The sequence below is a fragment of the Tripterygium wilfordii genome, chromosome 15, assembly GCF_013401445.1.
Source record: "Tripterygium wilfordii isolate XIE 37 chromosome 15, ASM1340144v1, whole genome shotgun sequence".
In the NCBI taxonomy this organism is placed as follows: Eukaryota; Viridiplantae; Streptophyta; class Magnoliopsida; order Celastrales; family Celastraceae; genus Tripterygium; species Tripterygium wilfordii.
In genome coordinates, this window is record NC_052246.1 from 3421342 (window position 1) to 3442076 (window position 20735).

The 20735-nt window shown below is 35.4% G+C and overlaps 2 protein-coding genes across 2 annotated transcripts; both read right to left on the reverse strand.

Annotated features, from left to right (window-relative positions):
- Positions 1-2103: 2103 nt before the first annotated feature.
- LOC120016402 (transcription factor MYB39-like) lies at positions 2104-3615 on the reverse strand. The gene is made up of 3 exons (XM_038869153.1): positions 3319-3615; positions 2555-3238; positions 2104-2392 (listed from the first exon to the last, which is right to left on the reverse strand). Exons 1-3 carry the CDS (start codon positions 3576-3578, stop codon positions 2356-2358), a joined length of 981 nt encoding a protein of 326 aa, XP_038725081.1. The 5' UTR covers positions 3579-3615; the 3' UTR covers positions 2104-2355.
- A 1951-nt stretch (positions 3616-5566) lies between these two features.
- LOC120016411 (ABC transporter B family member 2-like) lies at positions 5567-13359 on the reverse strand. The gene is made up of 12 exons (XM_038869172.1): positions 13108-13359; positions 12869-12923; positions 12567-12742; positions 10559-10759; positions 10164-10423; positions 9427-9967; positions 8742-9121; positions 7815-8230; positions 7376-7617; positions 7040-7287; positions 6489-6901; positions 5567-6332 (listed from the first exon to the last, which is right to left on the reverse strand). The coding sequence occupies exons 1-12, from the start codon at positions 13357-13359 to the stop codon at positions 5785-5787; spliced, it is 3732 nt and encodes a 1243-aa protein (XP_038725100.1). The 3' UTR covers positions 5567-5784.
- Between the last annotated feature and the right edge of the window lie 7376 nt (positions 13360-20735).

Consider the following 20735-nt stretch of genomic DNA (forward strand, 5'->3'; position numbering starts at 1 on the left):
AGACAGATTCAGTCTCCCAACTGCACTTTTTGACCTGTCTCAATGGTTCACTTTTCCTTGGTAATTTCTCTTACATGGATCTTTTTGAATTCCAGTATGTGTAAACACTTCTATTGAATGACTGCATATGTTTCCGGGGATTGTTGACGATATTGGATTCTCACTCGGGTTGTTTATAGTCCCTTCAGATTGGTTCATCCCTGAAGCAGACACGAAGAGGTAGGGTCTTGGAATTGGAATTGAGTCCAAACATCGCCATTTCAGTGCTTTCAATTTGCAAAGGTCGACCAACATTGGAAGTACAGGTCTGAAGCTTATTAACTAAATATCACACGGTTATTCATTTTACAAGAAAATAAATTGGTTTTGGTGGGATCGCTGTAAAAATTTCGTTTGCTCTGTAAGTCTGCTTTCTTCAGGTTGCTGTCTTGAATCCAACTCCATCTCCAAGGTGAGAGTTGGTTACGGTCAGAATGTGAAGTCGAAGCCACAACACAATATGCCATCTGAAAGTTGATGTTGGCGATTGGCCCAACATCAAGCCTCTAGGTAGGTAAGGTTGGGATCCATTAGCCGAGCCTCATGCATCTCCTACAGTCCTACTACAATCTCCAAGACATCCCAATCTTATACAGAGGCTCTTGTTTCCTTTAAAATAGAGTAGAAGGTTGGTTAACATTGAAGCTTGTTTGTTATTTTCCTTTGAACTCCTCATCCTTGAGAGAGATTTTCTTAAAAAAGGAGATGACTCTTTCTGAATGCACACACCCACCTCGAATAAAAAGAGAGAAAACGACACATATCATCTATGTTTTAAACTTTTAATGGTATATGAATGCTAAAAGTTTCTTATGGGTGTTTTTTTTTTTAAACCAGGAACACATTCCAAGACATGGCCACGTTAGATCTCATCCACATGATAAATCTCGGGCACGTAAGTCCGCCATCTCACATGCACCAAATAATTACAGGATATTTAGTTCATGGGAGCTCTAAAAAAATTTATTTGACGTGAGAGTTGAACGCATGGTTAAAAGAAAGTCCAGCAAAGGAAAAACAATGAGTCGCTGACCTTGGCTTGTTGATTATGTGGGCTGGTTTAGCCCATATAATAGAAACAGAGGGACTGGTCATTGGGCTGGGATTGTGATTTATATAGGCCGGTTTAGCCTTTTGTGAACTGCCCACAACGTCAACCAGAAAAGAAACAGTGGTGTGTTACCGTGTTAACTATCAAATCAAACACAAAAGAAATGTTGGCCATGTGGCCCGAACCCAATTAACGAGACTATTTGCCATGTATTATCTATGAGACATATGTTTGACCTTTTTTGTAAAAAAAAAAAAAATAACAGAGAAGAAAGAGAGCAGACAAATTTATCTTTTAGACAATTAATATGGGCTTAAACTCAAGGTATCAATGTATACGCACATAAATTTTTCGAGATAAGTTGAGTCAAAAGTAAACGTGTAGCCACAAAAAGATAAATATGCTTAACTTGCATATGTTCAAATTGATTCACGCAACTTCGGTGGTTGTTTGGGTCAGAAATTGATTTCCATAACAGTCAATGGCTTGCACCAAAAGTAAAACATTAAACTCACCTAATATGGAACAACAATGTAACCAATAATTTGAATTTTAGTAACCGACATACACTACTGTCCAATAACAGAACACTAAATATTACCAAGCATAGTGTTTGGTCATCCTTTGATGTTACACTTGAAGACCCAACAGTAACCAAACTGCCTGCATCTAATTTTGAGTTTGAAAATGGTAAGGAGAATGGTTGAATTTTAGAGTATTATGGAGGTCAAAGACTTGTTCCACCAGGAACCATTGCTTTGGTTAGAAAGAATGTGACTTATGTGTGACCAGTATATTTATCACAAACAAGAAATCTAATCGAAATTTTTTAAAACGATACCATACAAAATTTGTCCTTTGAACATCTGGTATGAGTCTAAATTCGGGTCCTCATGCTTTTGCGCATAGAAGTTTTTCATCTGATGACATGGTAAGTTACATCAAAGCTCAGCGTGTGACCACAAGATATTTCTCCACTCTAAACTCATATATTATACCAAAACAAATTTTTATAAGATATAAATTATGTTCCATATGAATCAAATAAATAAACAAGAAATTGTTATTCATCAATACAAGAAACACTTTCTCATGGGAAATGTTGAAATGAATTTTAAGGTATACATGTTGTAAACTTATTCAATGATGACCAAATAAATATGTTTATGTCTCTATATCTTTGAACTAAAAAAAATGAAAAAAAATAAATTACATGTAATCTCCAATTAATGAATTTATAATCCACATAACTAGGTGTTGTTCTTCTAGCACAAGAGAGGCGATTGAGATGATGATGCCAAGCTGCAAGATCAGAAGACAAAAAAAAATTAATGTTAAATTTTACGCCAAAATTGAAGAATTAATGAACATCTAATCAACAATTGTAATTAATTACCAACTCTAAAAAAACTATTATAATTAATTAGAGATTAATTGTTTCTCAAGAACATTTTGAGTACTTACTCTAGAATCTCTCTCCAATAGGAGTCATTGGTTACATCCCCATCATCCAAGAATTTCTCCCAACCATCAAAGAAATCATTATCAGCAGGCGAGGCGGCGGCGGAGAGGTGAGATGTTGGTGTGCTGCTGCTCTTGTTTTCCACAGGAGAGGCTTCAACCAAGGCAGGAATTCTATTGTTTTCTGCTTTAACATCAAAGGAAGTACTCCCAAAGCTTTTATGGTTGGTTTCAAGGTCATTTAGGCCAGACCCACCTTCAAAATATTCCCCAATATCAAATTGTGACTCATTAGGCACAGCCTGAGGTGTTACACTAATTGGGTTATTAAGCAAACCCTCATGAGAAGTACTAATTGAGGAAGCAATCATGTTGAGAAGGTTAGGGTTTTGAGGTCCTGATGAAAGAAGTGAGGTTGAAGGGTTCATAAGCTGCAATAGATTTTGCAATAACTGAATTTGAGCTAGTTGATCATTGCTCTCCCATGGAATAATGCTCATTGGATTGGAGAATTGCGCCGCAGAAAGGAGTTGAGAGAGATTAAGGAGATGATTGATATCTGTTCTGGGTTTGTGGGTGTTTGGATCAATCCCCATTTGAAGTAGTTTCTTCTTGATTTGGGTGTTCCAGAAATTCTTTATTTCATTATCTGTCCTCCCTGGTAGATGACTTGCAATTCTTGACCACCTGGAAAATCAAAATCAAGTGACACAATTAGTAAAGAAAACAAATAATTAATCAAAACAACAAGAAGAAAAACCACATACTTGTTTCCAAGAACTGAATGGAGTTTGATGATAACTCGCTCTTCGTCCTCCGTAAAATGTCCTCTCTTGATGTCAGACCTCAAATAGTTTATCCATCTGAGTCTGCAACTCTTGCCACACCTATTCAATCCTGCTTGTTTTGGGATTGATTTCCAATTCTCATGGCCATTTCTGTTGATGTACTCAACCAGCTTTTGATCCTCCTCAGGTGTCCATGGACCTTTCTTTAGGTTACTGTCACCACAACATGGAGACCTCATTGTTGTCAAAGAAGCAACAAACAAACCACAACAAGTAGTTTAGTTAATTTCTTTGCAAATCTTGGTGAGACATGCATGGTTTATATATATGGTTTGCATGGGAAAAGTTATTCAAACAATGATGTCACTCTCTCATTTCATTCTTTTGTTCTTTTTTTTAGTTGTGTCTCTTTGGGTTTCAAAAAAAAAGGTAAGAAGGGATGTGGGCTAGCAACTAAATTGGCATTATTCATTAAATAGAGATATAAATATGGTACTAATATCTTGGTTAGGTAGTGTAATATGTCATGTAATATTGAGGAAGCTAGGGTTGAATGTTCATAAAGTAGACACGGTAGTTGATGAGGTAGCCATTTTTGATTATCGTTGTTTTGAAAAATATGTTGTTTCAAGGTTATTTCATAACGATCTTTGTAACGTGTTTATGCAATGATAACGTCATAGATTACGTTCTCTAAGATTTCTCAAATTACGAAAGCAATTTTACTAATTTTTCGGTAATCGAAAGTTTCAACCTGAAACTCAATGCCTCAATTGTCTTCTTTCGAGACAAACTAAATATATTGAAAAAATAACGTTATCACAAATCAATGGTGAAATTGAAATGCGTAAATTAATATAATTTATAAGTATCCAAATAGTAGAATTCCTTTTATATATATATATATATATATATATATATATATATATATATATATATCTTCTTTCACCTTTTTTTTGTACTCATGAAGATAATTTGTTGTTGCAATGACACACACAAATAAGGCATATGCCTGAAATATGTGTATGACAAAAGTCTAGCTATAGCTAGTGAAGTATATGTACGTGTGTGTGTGTCTATATATAAGTATGTATGTATTTGATGCAGCGCATTCCAGTATCAAGACTACTTAATTGTTTAAAACAGTAGGGATTATTTGAAGTAGTTATACCAAGTTCCCAACATACACAGATTCATTGAATATATATATATCATTTGAATATATATAATGAACTGATCAATGTCATTCTCCAACAAGATTAATTTAAGGTAATCCTAATTCCCTTCATGATGTACGTCATCACAAGAGTCATCATTTTTGTCACTCTCTTATTGGTTTTACATGATTTGAAGCTTTGACTATATCCTAGTCTTATGGAAACCACAAATTAATGATCAATATATAATTTTAAATGCATGGTTGATCAACCATAGATACAAAAATCCCAATAGTCTTTCAATGTCAAAGAAGTAAATCATATTAATTGTCCTGATTTTGATTTAATTTGTCAATAATTGAAAGAAGTAGAAATCTTGAAAGTCCACTACCAAAAAAAAAAAACTACCTTTATCTCTTACCACACAAGTTACTATTCCTAAATTCAACCAAGTGACCTCACCTTCAATTTGCTTCCACATTCATATTACTAACCAACATTAGGAGATAACTATGCAGATTAGCTTTCTAAACTACAAAGTTGTTAGCCTTGAAATAATGAAATCTGGGTATTTTGTGTTCAAGAATCAAAATTATACACACAAAATTCCTTTTTTTTTTATCCTAAAATGACACCATACAAATTTGACCTTTGTACATTTGATATGAACCTAAACTAGGGTCATTAGATCTGCCCGCACAGAAGTTTTCAATCTGACGACATGATAAGTTGGTTTTGACTTTCTTAAATATTTTTGCTTAATTAAGGTAATTTATATTCATCAAAAAGGAGTTGAACTAACTTTGGGTAAATTTCAACTTTCTTACGTTTTCATGGAGTTTACTTATCAAACTTGGTTTCTTTAGATCTAACTTACAAGGTTGAAGAACAATAATAATAGTCAATTATGTGTCTTAACTTTGACACTGAGGAGATTAATTAATACAAATAAAAGAAATTTAACAAACAGTGTTATTCCAATTCCACTTCAAAGAAACTTCCAAAAAGTTTGTTTTTATAAAATAATATTATTATTCTATTTGGTAAATAATGTTGCACAAGCAACAACCTTATCCAATGGAGCTTCTCTCCAATATTTCTCAAGAAAGCAGAAGGGGTTAGTATCAGCTGACAAGGAGAAAACCTTCCCTTTTTTTTTACAGAATTCTTCGTCTGTTTTATGACTTATTATGTGCTCAAAGAGGAAAAAAACCTTAAAATTCATGACTTGAGAACTGAACATAGAACATACAGTTGATTAAATGAAGAACTGCAGTGCTTTCTGTAATTAGTGTTGTTGCTGCTGCTGCTGAAGGTTCACCAGCTTAAAATATGCTCCTTCCTTGTTCTGTATAAGACTAGAATGAGTACCTTGATCTATTACCTTTCCATTTTGAATGACAGATATTCCGTCCGCGTTCTTTATGGTGGATAGTCTGTGTGCAACCATGACTGTAGTTCGTTTCGTCATCAACCGGTCCAGAGCTTGCTGAACTATTCTCTCCGACTCCACGTCCAGAGCGCTAGTTGCTTCGTCTAACAACAAGATTTCAGGGTTCTTCAGAACAGCTCTGGCGATGGCTACTCGCTGTTTCTGTCCACCGGATAGTTGCACCCCTCGTTCGCCAACCTTGGTGGAGTAGCCTTCAGGAAGGGCACTAATGAAACTATGAGCATTAGCAAGCTTTGCTGCTTCTATCACTTCTTCTTCGGAGGCTCCTTCTTTACCGTATAAAATGTTCTCGTAAATTGATGTTGCGAAAAGAGCCGGCTCTTGTTGGACGAGGCCAATGTGTTTCCTAAGAGATTTGAGCTTAAGTCTCTTGATGTCTACGCCTGTAAAATTTGATAGATTGTCAGATTATTCTCGTTACAGAAGTTTATTTTTTGGTCTTCAAACACATTAATACACTAGTGGATCGTAAAATACAAATAGAGCACATATTGTGGTTAACAAAGAAGCAAGTGGGGAAAGGCAAAGAGAAAACATACCATCAACCATAACTCTCCCAGCCTGTGGATCGTAAAATCGTAGTATGAGAGCGAGAACCGAGCTTTTTCCAGACCCACTTTGACCCACTAATGCCATACTCTTTCCCAAAGGCACCCTCAGATTAAAGTCCTTGAAGATAATTACGTCTGGCCTTGAAGGGTAGCTGAACTGAATGCCTCTTAGCTCAATCGCCCCGTCAACTTTTGGGACCTCTTCACCAACATCACCCACGACCTGTGTCTTGCGGTCGAGCAACTCAAAGACAGATGCTACCATTTGGTTCCCCTTTAAAAGATCAGGGGCCATCGCCAAGGTCTCACCCATAGCTAATGCCGTCACAATCAACACCATAAACGATTTCATGACAGATTTAAAGCTAGCCAGCTCCTTGCCCATCAAAATAGAACCATACCTACGAAGAGAACAAAGCAATGTGATTCAGTGTATTTCAGAACTTGTACAACACTCTCTGTCTGCCACTTGGTCAGACGTTAAGTTCACATATCAACCTGAAATAATGGGCACATAAGTTGAACCTAAATGTCCTTACCATAAAGCAAGTCCGTAGGATGAGAAAATGAAGAACTGGGACACACCATAGAATATGCCTGCAATCTGACCACGAGTAGCTGAACGCTTGGATGGCTCCACAAGCTCACTGGCATAAAGGTCAAGTACCTTCTCTTCAGCACAAAATGCTGCAACAGTACGTATATTACTCACAGCCTCACCAGCCAGCATATTAGCTTTTAGATATGCTTTGCTCAGGTTTCCACCATAGCCTTTCATAAAGAGTTTCTGAAATAACGAGATAATTAGGAAAATCCTAACAGAAATTTTGAAAAATTCTATGGAGTCAACAGACCATGCAGGACAGAGAACATACCTCACTAATGTGACCACTAATTATCAATGGATATGTGGCCACAACAACAAGCGTGAGCCTCCAATTTAAGATGAAGGCAATGATGAATGAGGTGACAACCAGACCGGCATTCTGTATGAGAATTGTTGAGCGATCAACTACTATAGTTCGGAACAATGTTGCATCACTCTCCAGACGTGATGAAAGCATAGAACTTATATTATTTGTGTCGTCAAACCATCCAATCTCATTCCTTAAGATTGCTGCAATTCGGTAAAGGAGCATAGTCAAGAAAAAAAAAATTCTGGAAAAAAATCTCTCTGAAATCTATTTAACAGAGGCATTCCAGTCCTAGAAATGATTCCCAAGTATAGCAGAAAATTGCACATGTAAAGACTCCTTTTCCATGTGGTGGTAAACGTACTCCTGAAAAACAACATTATAGAGATGGCAAATTTACCGGAAAACAACATTTCCCGAACTCGAAGAGTAAGTCTCTCTCCCATGATTCCAAAGCAAAGATGTTCAATGGCATGAACTATGACAGTTATAACAGCTCCGCCACAGAAAAGCAATCCAATCTTCTTGACCTGATGGCGAGTAGTGTCCCAGTCCATGTAATAGGATACAAGAGCTTCAGAGACGCCAAGAGCAAAAAGAGGCATCTGAGATCCGGCAATGAGTGCTCCAATGGTGCCAATGACCCCATATATCCAATCAGGACCAACCATAGAATACAATCTTTTGACTGAAACATGTTCTGTCTTCATAGGCTCCATGGCATCAGCACCAGCCCGGCTAACTGATTCTTTTTCAGAGCGAAAACTTGCACCAAAACTTGTCCTTGTTCGGGATGACTCTCTTGAATACCTTATGCTACAAACAACAGTTGGAAATTAGATTTTCCATCAAATAGTAATATACATACAAATGTAATTGCATGTTTGATGCAACTGAGAATTCTTTTTGTTATTCAATCGAAGGGGAGAAAAATTCAAATAGAAAATTACTATACATAGGATTTCATCAGTGAAATGTTGCTTGATTAAAGAAGTGGCAAAGGCATGCTTAGGTTCTGGTAGTTATGATGGAAAGAAAATTTTCTGGTAAAATTTAGCTGCAAAGAGGAGATTGTTGCCTCCACAAAATATTTTTAGCATGTCATAATTCAAAGTGTAAAAACAACCATAGCTAATGCTAGCCGAGGCTTCATAAGATAAAACTAGCGATGACAAGCAGATATTCATATTTTTTTAGCACCATTCCATTATTTAAAAAAAAAAAAAAAACTTTGAGCATGGTTACATAAGCATTCATTCAAAAAGTGGTGAAAATATTTCCCTCGGTCATCTGAAATCAGAAAAAGTGGAGAAAGTATGTTGAACACCTGAGTGGTTGTCCCATCGTTGGGCCAAATGAAGAATGCCCATGCAATGAAGCTGCCTCCTGGAGGTGAACAAGTGATGCATAGGCACTGCTTGGGTTTGAAATGAGCTCTTCATGGCTCCCAGTTTCCACTATCTTCCCTTCGTGAACAACTGCAATCACATCTGCATTCCGAATGGTAGAAAGACGATGAGCAACTACTACAGTTGTTCGTCCAACCATGGCACGATCGAGTGCCTCCTGCACACTTTTCTCGGACTCAGCATCAAGTGCACTTGTGGCTTCATCTAATAAAAGGATTGATGGGTTCTTCACAATTGCACGAGATATAGCGATCCTCTGTTTTTGTCCTCCGGACAGTTGTATTCCTCTCTCGCCAACCTACATATAATATCGCAACTCTCTTAAAAGAAAATAAAATATCACCCAAGGCCCAAGTTTAAACACTTCTATCATGCAAGTTCCATAAAGACTTTGTGCAGAGTACCAGGTTCTACTTCTGACAAGTTATGTCAGTGATGTAATTATTCTTAAAGAAACCAATTGTCTTGGCTATTGTTTAGGTTTCATTTCTTCAAGCCAAGTACTTTTTTGCCCCCACATTTTCTTCAGCTTTCATATAGTTTCCACTTATTCTAGAGATGTAATGGAAATTGGTTGCAACATTACTATACTGACAAATATACCTGAGTTTCAAATCTATCAGGGAGGTTGTTGATAAAAGACATAGCTTCTGAAAGTTTTGCAGCACGGTTGATCTCTTCAAGCGTGGCATCATCTTTTCCGTAGAGAATGTTCTCCCGAATACTTGTAGCAAAAAGAGCAGGCTCCTGATTAACCAAGCCAATTTGCTGCCTAAGCCACTTGAGGTCAAGTTCTCTGATATCGCTTCCATCTAATAATATCCGTCCAGAGAGGGGCTCATAGAAGCGTTCGATCAAAGATATAACTGTGCTCTTCCCAGACCCACTTCCTCCAACAAGGGCCACAATCTTCCCAGAAGGAATATTAAGAGAGAAGTTATTGAAGATAAGCACATCAGGACGAGAAGGGTAACTGAAGCAAACATTCTTAAGTTCAATGTGGCCCTCAATTTTGCTCAATTTCCTTCCATTTTTGGAGCTGTTTTGGCTGATAGTATTCCTCTCTATCATTTCAAAAATGGGGTAGGCAGCTGCCTTTGCACGTATGAAAGCAGAGATATCTGGTGCAGCCTGTCCTAGTGACCTGAGAATCAATTAACAGAAAAACAATCCACTATTTGCTTAATAAAATTTCACATAGAATATTCATGACTTAGAATTTACACCATAGGACCATACATTTACGAGAAATGCCATGTCAAATGTGAAATGTGTCGGAGCAAATCTATTATCATAGGGGCGAAAGATGGAACAAAGAAAGGACATGAGCAAAGACTCACAGGCCAGCAATAACAACATTGAGCATGGTGGTGAAAGAATCCCCGCCATTAGCAATATTCTTGTGAACAACAATGCTAGTGAACCAGACCAGTAATGCCCATGACAGGAAAAGGACACAATGCAGCGTGCCTAGCCCCAGACCCTTGGCCAATCCTGCTTTTCTGCCATACTTGTATGTAGCTGCAAGAGCTCTCCGGTATGAACTTACAGCCTTTTCTTCCCCTACAAATGCTTGCACTGTCCTAACATTACCAATCACCTGGAAATGACACAACATCAAAAGCTACATTTCAATACGACTGGAATTCTAAACTTGTGCAGATCCAATTTATATTTAATAATAGTAAAGCATGAATTCATGGATTATATGGTTTTTAGCAGGGATAGGACTGACCTCTTCAGCAATTTCACCAGCCTTGACATAGGATTTACGAACTCTGGCAATAAGGCCAGTTGCCACGTATGCATAGACACCACCAGCAAGGGCAATGAAGGGGACTATAGACAATGTCACCAGACTGATTTGCCACACCCTGACAAACCCAATAACAAAGCCTACCAGAAATCTGCTTATATAGTGCATAAAATTGCCAACCTGCATCATCCACAACCGCCATTTTAGTTGGTTAAAAAATGAGAGGGGAAAAGAGATCTGTGAAATGATAGTGTCGCTGCAAGGTGTTAGAAACTTAATTACAGTCCATTGTTTAATGTTTCATCCGGAATCTTTGTGGTCTATAATACAGAAATTTATGGAGGATTACTATATTGCAGTTATAGGCGAACATGTGACCCAGTGGTAGAATTACAAGGGTGTAACCTAAAAAGACTCTCTACATATTATGTGGTGTAAGAGCCTTATGCACGAGAGTTGTTTACGCACATTTTTTCCTATATTGCAGTTGAACTCAAGGTGTAAAAGACACATGATCAACTGAAGGAACAAACTGAATCAGTGTGGAAACAATGCATCTGACATCCCAAAATTAATTCTCTCATGAAAATGTTTGTGTTCCTTCAGTTCAGTTTATTCAAACACAGACATTTTTGGTTAAGACTTTAAAATGAAAACACCTGATAATTTAAGAGTCTGTTTGGTATCACTTTTATTTCTTGTTTTTTGTTTCTTGTTTATGAAAACCAAAAACAGGTCTTCAAATTTTTTGAAAACAACAAAAAAAAGGTTTTGAAAAGTTTTGGAAACAGAACTAGTTATATTTATTATAGATTGCACTTTCTTTAAGATTTCAGATTGCAAATTGCATAGAGATATGAAGACAATGATCAAATATACTTTGGGTTATTGTTTTATTTCTTATCTTTTTTTCTTTCTGCTGATGTTTTCAATGGTGAATTACGTTGCAATAGACACAACAAATGCTGCAGTTATGAAAAATATAGTGGTGTGGATATATTCCATTATTATGAAAATAAAAGCATAAACACACTTTTTTTTTTTCAGTTTTATGCTTCCAGTTTTGAGTGTTCAACCAAAGAAGTTTCAATTTTATGTTTTATGTTTTTGTTTTTTGTTTTTAAAATTTTTGGAAGTGATACCAAACACAACCTAAATAATTATTATCAAGTCATTTACTCATTTTCCTTTTTTTCCTGAATTACATCATTTGGCAGTGTAAGATAAGCATCTAGTTTGGACCTGCATTTCATTTGCCCCATTAATTGTTAATAACTGCATGTCATCATCCCACAAAATTGACAATAGAAAGATAGAAGCTTAGTGGTCCTCTAGACTTTTTTTTCATTATCACAATCACCAAACTTTTCATGCAGTTTTAATAAGCAAATGAGACTCCAAACCAAACAAACCCAACAGCTCAGCCGACTTATAAATGCCACATGCTTTCTTTTCTTTTCTCCAATTTTACCTTTCCATGTTTGATAGGAGACTCATAAATGCTAATAATGATGCTGATTATTTACTCCAAAAAACAGTTCCAGAGAAACAAAACAGGCGTCAGAACAATTCTCTGAGTCAGCCTGTAACCTACCACATAATAGTAATTAATTAACATTATTTTAACAATATCAGTGAAATACTAATTTAAAGGCCTTTATTGATACTATTTATGACACCTTTTATGAAAATAAATTAAACAAATAAAAAAGTACCCATCAATCCAAGGTGGAATTCAAAATTTGAATGAAAATGTGGAGCTTAATAAAATGGTGGACATGTGAAGGGACATTTCTCTTTGACTTTGTCAAAGAAAATTCAGATTATGCATGCAGTCTAAGAAATTAAACAAAATAAGAAAGAAAAGGACAAGATTGCCTTTCTAGTAAAAGGAGACGAGCAAAATCTCTTCAAGATTCAACACAGTATAAGCAAAATCAAACTGACAAAGAGTTTTTGGGATTATATATAATATATACATGCATACCTTCTCAGATAGAGCGTCTTGAACAACAATAATGTCACTTGTAATTGCAGAAATGACTTCTCCAGTGGATGCTTCAGTGTCAAATAAGCTTATGTCTTGATTCAACATGGATCTTAGATATGCCATCCTCATCTTTGCAGCCTGTCTTTCCCCAGTATACATCCAACATGCCACCTCTGCAAATCCACAACATCAATTATTCTAAAATTCTCTAAATCACATGTGAAAGGTTCAAATGCCTTCACGTGTAAAATTAGTGCAATAAACAATTGACTGATGCGATTAAAAAATTTGCTTCTCACCTATCCATGATGAAAACAGTATAGCCACACTGAGATACACAAAGTCCAATGAGTACTGCAAATTCAAAGGAACATTTAAACAAACAAGTCATAAACATTTAAAAAAAAAAAAAAAAAACCCAAATTTCATGTATAAAAATGTCCGAGAATTTAAGCAACAATATTGAAAAATCAAAAGACCCTTTTCAATTTTGAAGGGAAAAAAAAAGGCGTCCGCTTTGCCAAGGTTGAATCTTTACCTTTGCTACTTTATGGGAGGCTTGTTTGGGGAAGAGATAAGCCAAGCCAATGATGTTAATCAACTTGCCAAAGAAGATGAAGAACACAGGGACAGAAGCACCATGAACACAAGCACCAATAGATCCCAGAATCATTAACAAATAGTCATAACTATCAGCAAATGTAAACAATTTCAGTATTGGAACTCTGTCTTGCTTCTTCTTATTCTTCTTTGAATCCTCAACATCTTCATTTCCTGAAAAAGAACTCATCTTTGATCCTTGATTGAACTAATCAATGACAATCTCACTAGAAAGCTTCATATACACAACAAATATAATGTTTGATAGGAAAATGTGAAGGGGAAGAAGAAGCGATAGTAGTTTGATTTGGGTCATTAAGTGCAGCATTAAGAAGAGGCTGGGAGTTGTTGACTCGGTTAAAGGAGTGTATCCTGTGAGAGACAGTTGGGATTCATTATTGTTTTGTGTACAACTATCTCTCCTCCATTGTTGCCGAGAAATCTTTGAAATTTGAAATATCAAAAATGGGTAAAAAAAAAAAATAAACTTTTTTTCCCTTTTCTTCTCCTTTTTTTTGTCCTAAGATTTTGACGGTGACACCGTCTCTGTAACTAATTTGTATCAATGGTTGCATTAAATGCATTGAGAGGAGGTGGTTGAATCTGGGCTGCTCCACTCTCTCCTATGCAGTGAGTGAAGTTTCGGTGCCCACTTTTGCTGCCTATAATTGTTACAGCAAGAGAAACAAAAATGGATAGTGTGCTTTCTCATTATTTAATGGGTGCACACATCTTGTTCATGTTGGTTGATTATTTTATGTAAAAAATAAATTATTAATTAGGAGCTTCTGAGTTCTTGGACTATATGAAAATAAGAGAATTTTGAATGCAATATATATATAAGTTCATAGTTGAGAAATGTTAAGAGTGGAAACTTAAACAAGTAGATATTATGATTTAGGTAATGCACCGGATAAATTCATGGACCTGTACAATAGTCTACAAACTACTCATGTCAAAACAACAACACATAAACAATTTATATACGGATGTAGATAAGAATTGAACTCACGATTTTATAAAAGGACATACACTCTCAGTTTCTCTCAACTATTACACTATAAGTTGATTACTCCGCTAACTTATTTGGTTAAATGGTACTTTTAACATGGAAAATCTCGAGTTCAATTCCTAAACTTATATATGGATTCAATCCTCTGATTTACTCCTCTAAATAAAATATGCAATACAAGCTGGTATGTCTAAGTTAGCAAGTTATTGACACTTTGTTTTTTCCTCTCTGGTAGCTAGGCAAGTTATTGACACTACTCACACAAAACAAAAGTAATACTATTATGCAACCTATAGGGAAAGGCAAAAAGATTTCGCAATCAAAAGTTAAGAATTATGGCTTTGTCATGCACCAAACAAAGCGGCCTACGTTTATTTTATTATAATGATGTAATAGAGACAGAAATCAAACTCGTGTAATAATAAGTTGGGTTTTCTACTCTTCATTTATTAAGGAATATTGATTAATTTTTGTCAGAAAACTAAAACTCTCATATCCATCCGTAAAATTTAATTGATGTGGGTTACGAGATGAAATCCAACTTCAAAATAGTGCTGTGCAAATGAAACCACAAACCATACCAAAACCGAAACTGGACCGGTCGCTCTGGTTTGGTTCGGTTAATTAACTTATTTAGTCAAACGGTTTAAATAACCGTTTCTAACCGAGTTTCGGCGGTCCGGTCTACGGTTTGGGAAATTCATAACTACAGGTTAATCGGACTGGACCGAATAAATATATAATATTATAATTATTAATTATATAGTTTAATATTTAATATATATGTCTATTAATTTCTAATTTCTATTATTAATATTACTTATCAACCGTTGATTTGAATAGTTATGTATTCAATATTCCATTTCCACCATTAGATTAAACACTTAAAAAACATAACCTAAAACGTCCAAATCAAAATCTTATTCGTCTTCTGGATTTCATGTTTTCACTCACTCAATCGGTAACCCTAATTTCAACTCAAGTCTCAGAGAGACAGAGACTCAGCACACTTCGCAGCCCCGCGCCCCCATATGAGACTCACTCACTCAAAGTCTCAAACCTAGTTTATCGCAGCCCCACAGGAGTGCATGACTGCCGTCTTCAAGTCTTCCATCCGGATTGCCCTTCTCCAGTCTCCACACTCTTAAGCCCGTGTTTTGACTTCGAAGTTCTAAGTCTCCGACCTCTCCCTCTCCAGTGATCAGGTATGGTACTCTTAATCTCTTTTTGGTGTTGATTTCAAACCTTAGGCTTAGATTTGCTTAATTCTAATTTCAGAGTGCTTTGTTGGTCTTTGATTGGGTTTTTCGTAGGATTTTCGTCTTCGAGTCTTCCATCCGGATTGCCCTTCTACAGTCTCTACACTCTTAAGCCCGTGTTTTGACTTCTAAGTTTTGAGTCTCTGACCTCTCCCTCTCCAGCGATCAGGAATGGTACTCTTAATCTCTTGTTGGTGTTGATTTCGAACCTTAGGATATATGATACAATCTTTTTTATGATTTTCATGAATTGTTAAGTAAGGAAGGATTAGGGATATATTGTAGTTAGTAATAGTAAGTAATATTATAGTCAATTAGTTATATAGACTGCTGGATAAAAGGCAAGGATCATCATGTTGCATATTATTGATCATGTGCCTCATTATTGATATTGTTACAACAATTTTTTATAGCTGGAATGGAAAGAAAAAACTTCATTAGCAGGTTGCAAAGTGTAAAGTTAGAATTGCTTGTCCTAAATCCGCAACCGAATTGAAACCGATCCGGATAGTTCGGTTAACCGTAGTTAACGGTTTTGACGGTTTTGGTATGGTTTTGGATTCATAAAATACAAAACCGTACTTTCCGGATTGGTTATGGTTTGACCCTAATGGTCCGGTTAACTGGACCGTGAGCACCCCTACTTCAAAACACTCTAGGTCACTCTTAAGGGAAAAAATTGTACGGGCCTTGATCCAGAGCAAACAATACTTCAAGTGAATTAGATTAGACTTCATCTTATAAACCGGATCTCTATATTAGAAAAAGAATATACCAAAATCCAAAAAGATTGATCAGTAATAATGGAATGGGTTCCATTTTTTTGTGCTACTGGACCCATGATGGGAAATTGAACAAAATATATACTCCATATTCCGTCCAATTAATATAGATAAGGTCCAAAATTAATGGCACAACTAATACTGCCTCATCTAGTTCATAGACCGAGACAGCTAGCTAAAATTATCTAAATCTTATATAACAAAACATAATAAATAAGATTTATATTTTTTTCACAAAGAATAATTGACGAAAATCCCGGATACTTGGATTGTCCTATTCTTCCCAAGTACATTATAAATCGTTAGATTGAGAGTTGAACTTGGGTACTTGATAAGATTTATACTCACTTGATTAGTATTGTTTTAATTATTGAATAATAAAGTTTTTAGTTGTCTATCACGTAGATTGTTTTTAAGTAAGGCAGTTGGGAGATGGAGAGTGGACAAATGAGGAGTTATAGTATTTGAGATTTCAAAAATAGTAGTTGTTGGATTTGTTGGCTTCAATTAATAAGCTCGAAGTTAGATGCTAAGAAGTCATGATATCAACTTTATTTTTTATTTTTTAAAGTTGTGCTAGTATTAGGGAAATGATAATGTGTGCCCTAATGATACTAGATAACAACGAAAAATGTAAATTAGAATTTGAAAAAATATGTATTTTGAGTTTAAAAAAATTAAGTGAGAAAGTGTTCATCACACATGATATAACGTGATATGCTGTAGACAAATGCCCTTAGGACACACGTTATCAATACCCTATTAATAATTATGAATGGGTGACTTCGTGTGTGTGTATAATATGAAAAATGATAATGAGTGTCCTTAAGACACTAGATAAGATTGAAAAAGGTACATTGGAATTTAGAAAAGACGTGTATTTTAATTTAAAAAAATTAGGTGAGAGAATGTTCATTACACATGACATACTATATGCTCGTTATCAATACTCATATAGTATATATGTATTTATATATATAATAATTCTCACATGTGGAATAGGGTATTAACTTTATTTTTTTTGTTAAAACTCTTCCATTATATATTATTAACTATGAATGGGTGACTTCGTGTGTGTGTGTGTGTATGGAGTTGGCCGGTCTATATTATTGATTAATATTCTTAAACTTCTAGTTTTCTTCATGTCTGATCAAAAAATGGAATGGAGGATTAGACAAGTGAGAAAAACAAGAGATAAATTAGATTTAATTTAATTTATAATTAAGAAACCTAGCAATTAATGCCAACACAAGGTGTGTCATTCATTGTTCATGCCATATTTCTCACAATGTCCAATCTAGTGACCCACACAAAAAAAGGTATGGGCATGCACTTGGAGATATTACAAAGTAAGAGACATATAAGACCTTCATGAACCAAGTTTGTAGGATTGTCTTTCATTAATTATACAGGATAGGGTTGGAATTATTCCAACAATTTCACCTCATCTCCACCATCCAATGCAACAATGCATTGATTTGACAACATTACACCTAATGCATTCAATGATGGAAATGAGGTGAAATTGTTGGAATTATTCCATCAAATCCTTTTCCTAATTATACAGCTTATCCAAGATATTTTCCCAACAGAAAACCCAAACTGACCTTCATGAACCAAGTTTGTAGGATTGTCTCTGGGAAAAAAAATGGCCATGAAAGGATCTCAAATACATTATTGTCTTGGTACACTGATACATGATATATCTATCAGCCTCTACAGCTAACATAATAAATGACATTGGTCATGACTTGCTAACATGTTTTCATTTACTTAATTGACAACGTTGCTAGCTATCTAATTCATCGTTAACTGTTAGGCCGACAAATAGTTGTCATCTTAGTTAAAGTCTCAATCAGCTGGAAATGAAATATATATATATATATATATATATGATTTGCTATATTATTTTTAAAATATATATATTGAATGATTTTGAAACAAATATTAGCTACTTATTGCAGCCCGACCACTAAATTAACAATATATGTTTGGTTTCAAATCATTACAAGGAAATTAATGAATGTTGCAAGCAAGATGCATATGTACGTAACTCCCACCACAAACTGTACAGCTGTAACAATTAATACGCACACAAACGCATATATGTGTGTGTGTGAAGAATTCTCTTATAGGTCCGTGATATCTTAAAATGAGATCTTAACTACTTTTAGGGAACAAAACATTTTTTAAAAATTTGAAAAATATATATTTGTATTTTGATCGGTTTTATGAACCCAACGACATATTTTTAGTTCGAAACAAAAATCAATTTAACATAAAAAGTACATGATAATTCTGGATCGTTGGGTTTGTAAAACCCATCAAAACACAAATATATTTTTTTCAGATTTTTTAAAAATGTTTTGAACCTTAAAAGTGAATTCTAAAAGTTAAGACCTCATTTTAGAATCTCGTTTTAAGATCTCACGAGAGAATTCCTCAATATATGTATGTGTGTGTAGAATTTACATGAATGTATGAAAAATGATATGTGAATATGTGATAGAGAAAATGACAAAGACTAGACTTTTCAGGTCGAGAAAGTCTTTAGGGCATGTGATGGAGTTTGATTCTTCACCATAATCTAAGTATATTTCATGTTTCATTCCTATGTATACATATATACTGATATACTTCAGCTTATCAAATATGGGCTTTAAAGCCCAAAACAAAGCAGTCCTGTGTCAAGGCTCATTCTTCAAAAGAAGAAACAAAAGGAATTAATACAATCAATCCACCTAAAATTAAAACATTATTTTTTGAATATTGACAATTTATAACGGAACTGTAGGAAAAAAAGAAGCTTAAGTTCACTTTTATTGACAATTTCTTGTTATTGTCTAAATAAACACACAATTTGACTACATATTTTCTTTCGACCTTAATAAGAGTACACCTGAGGAGTGGTAAGAATTGTATGTATCACCCTGATGATCAGGATTCAAATCCTCCACCCCATTTAAAAAAAATAAATTTGAAAAGTAAAGTAGTAAGCCTAGTCTTTTACATAATGGTGTAACAAGAAGTTAACAATTACAGTACCATCCGGTCTCGTTGTCTTCAACATCGTAAGTATCTGCATGGTCAACGACCAAGGGAAAGTTTTTTGGTCTGGTCAAATTAAGGACCTTGAGAGACGACATGGCAACACCACTAAAGAAGTCAAACCCAAATATGAAATCTCCAAATACGTAAAAGCTAATGTAGTTGAAAGTTACAGTAGTTAATTAATTAATTAGTTATATTAAGAGACAATGAATTAGACTAATTAATCAACAAATGGTGACGTGAGGTCAATGAGGTTAAGGTCTAAAAGCAAGTAAATGGTCAAAGACGGATGAAATTTTGTTGGATGGGCGATAGTCATATATAGACCACGCATGCATGAAATGGCATTTTTGTAAATCTTAAGTGTCTTCACATGAAAGCTTTGATTGGTCAAATGCATGCATGCATGCATGCAATGGCAATTGTGTAAATATCTAAAGAGTAATAAAAATAATGATGATCATTGTTAGATGAAATGAAAATGATGAACATATATATATATACAAAAAGTGGGGGAGGGGGGGGGGGCGCATGGACCCGAGCGGATGATCAAAAGCTGGTCGATTACAAGGGCAAATGACGAGGTATTTACGATAGGGATAGGGCAACGCGGATGGCTTAGAAACCCTAGCCACCTCATTCTCCATACGGGAGGTTCAGATCATGACTTGGCTGTCGGAGTCCCACTGCCAGCCAGTCTGCCTCTGGTACCTGACGGGTTTTCATTGTGAAGGACACTCAAGTAGCTATTCAGGGTTATTCTGGGAACTCCCACAAAGTTTCATATCTGTATAAGTTTTTACCCCTACAGTTGCAAAATCAATATTTCATAATGGGTTTTATGTCGAAATACGTTATTGATCTTGATTTGGGCCGGCCCGTGCTTTCTGGGAGATCTGATAAAACTGGACTTGTGGCCCAGCCTAAGGAAATTAAGAAAGATCAATTCTTGGAATTGGGCTTTATTTCTTTTTTGCTCATCAATTGACCTGCCGGGCTAGTCCCTTCAAAGCCCATAGTCCACATGAAAAAAGCCCTAAATTGATTTTGGCCCAGTTCAGTTTCAACTGTTTACAATATAACGAACCTATTTGAAGTTAGGGCAAATGCAATGAGAAACAATTTACTGAACCAACATTTTTGTTGTCCCGGTCTCACCTCTATTACACAAAAAGTCAAGTCAAACACGTATTTTAATACAGCCACATCAGCAAAACACAAATTTCTATATACTTTTTCTTCCCACACACTTTCTCTTTCCACCCAACCCAACAACATTTCATTCCTTCATATTATCCACAACAAAACTACACAAAAACATCAAATATCAATTCATCCACATCAGCAAAACACTTATCCCAATACAGCCACATAAGTAAAATACATTTTACAATACAGCCACATCAACAAAATACAACATCTTTGTTGGCCCAATACCAATTCACCATTGCATTTGCCCTTA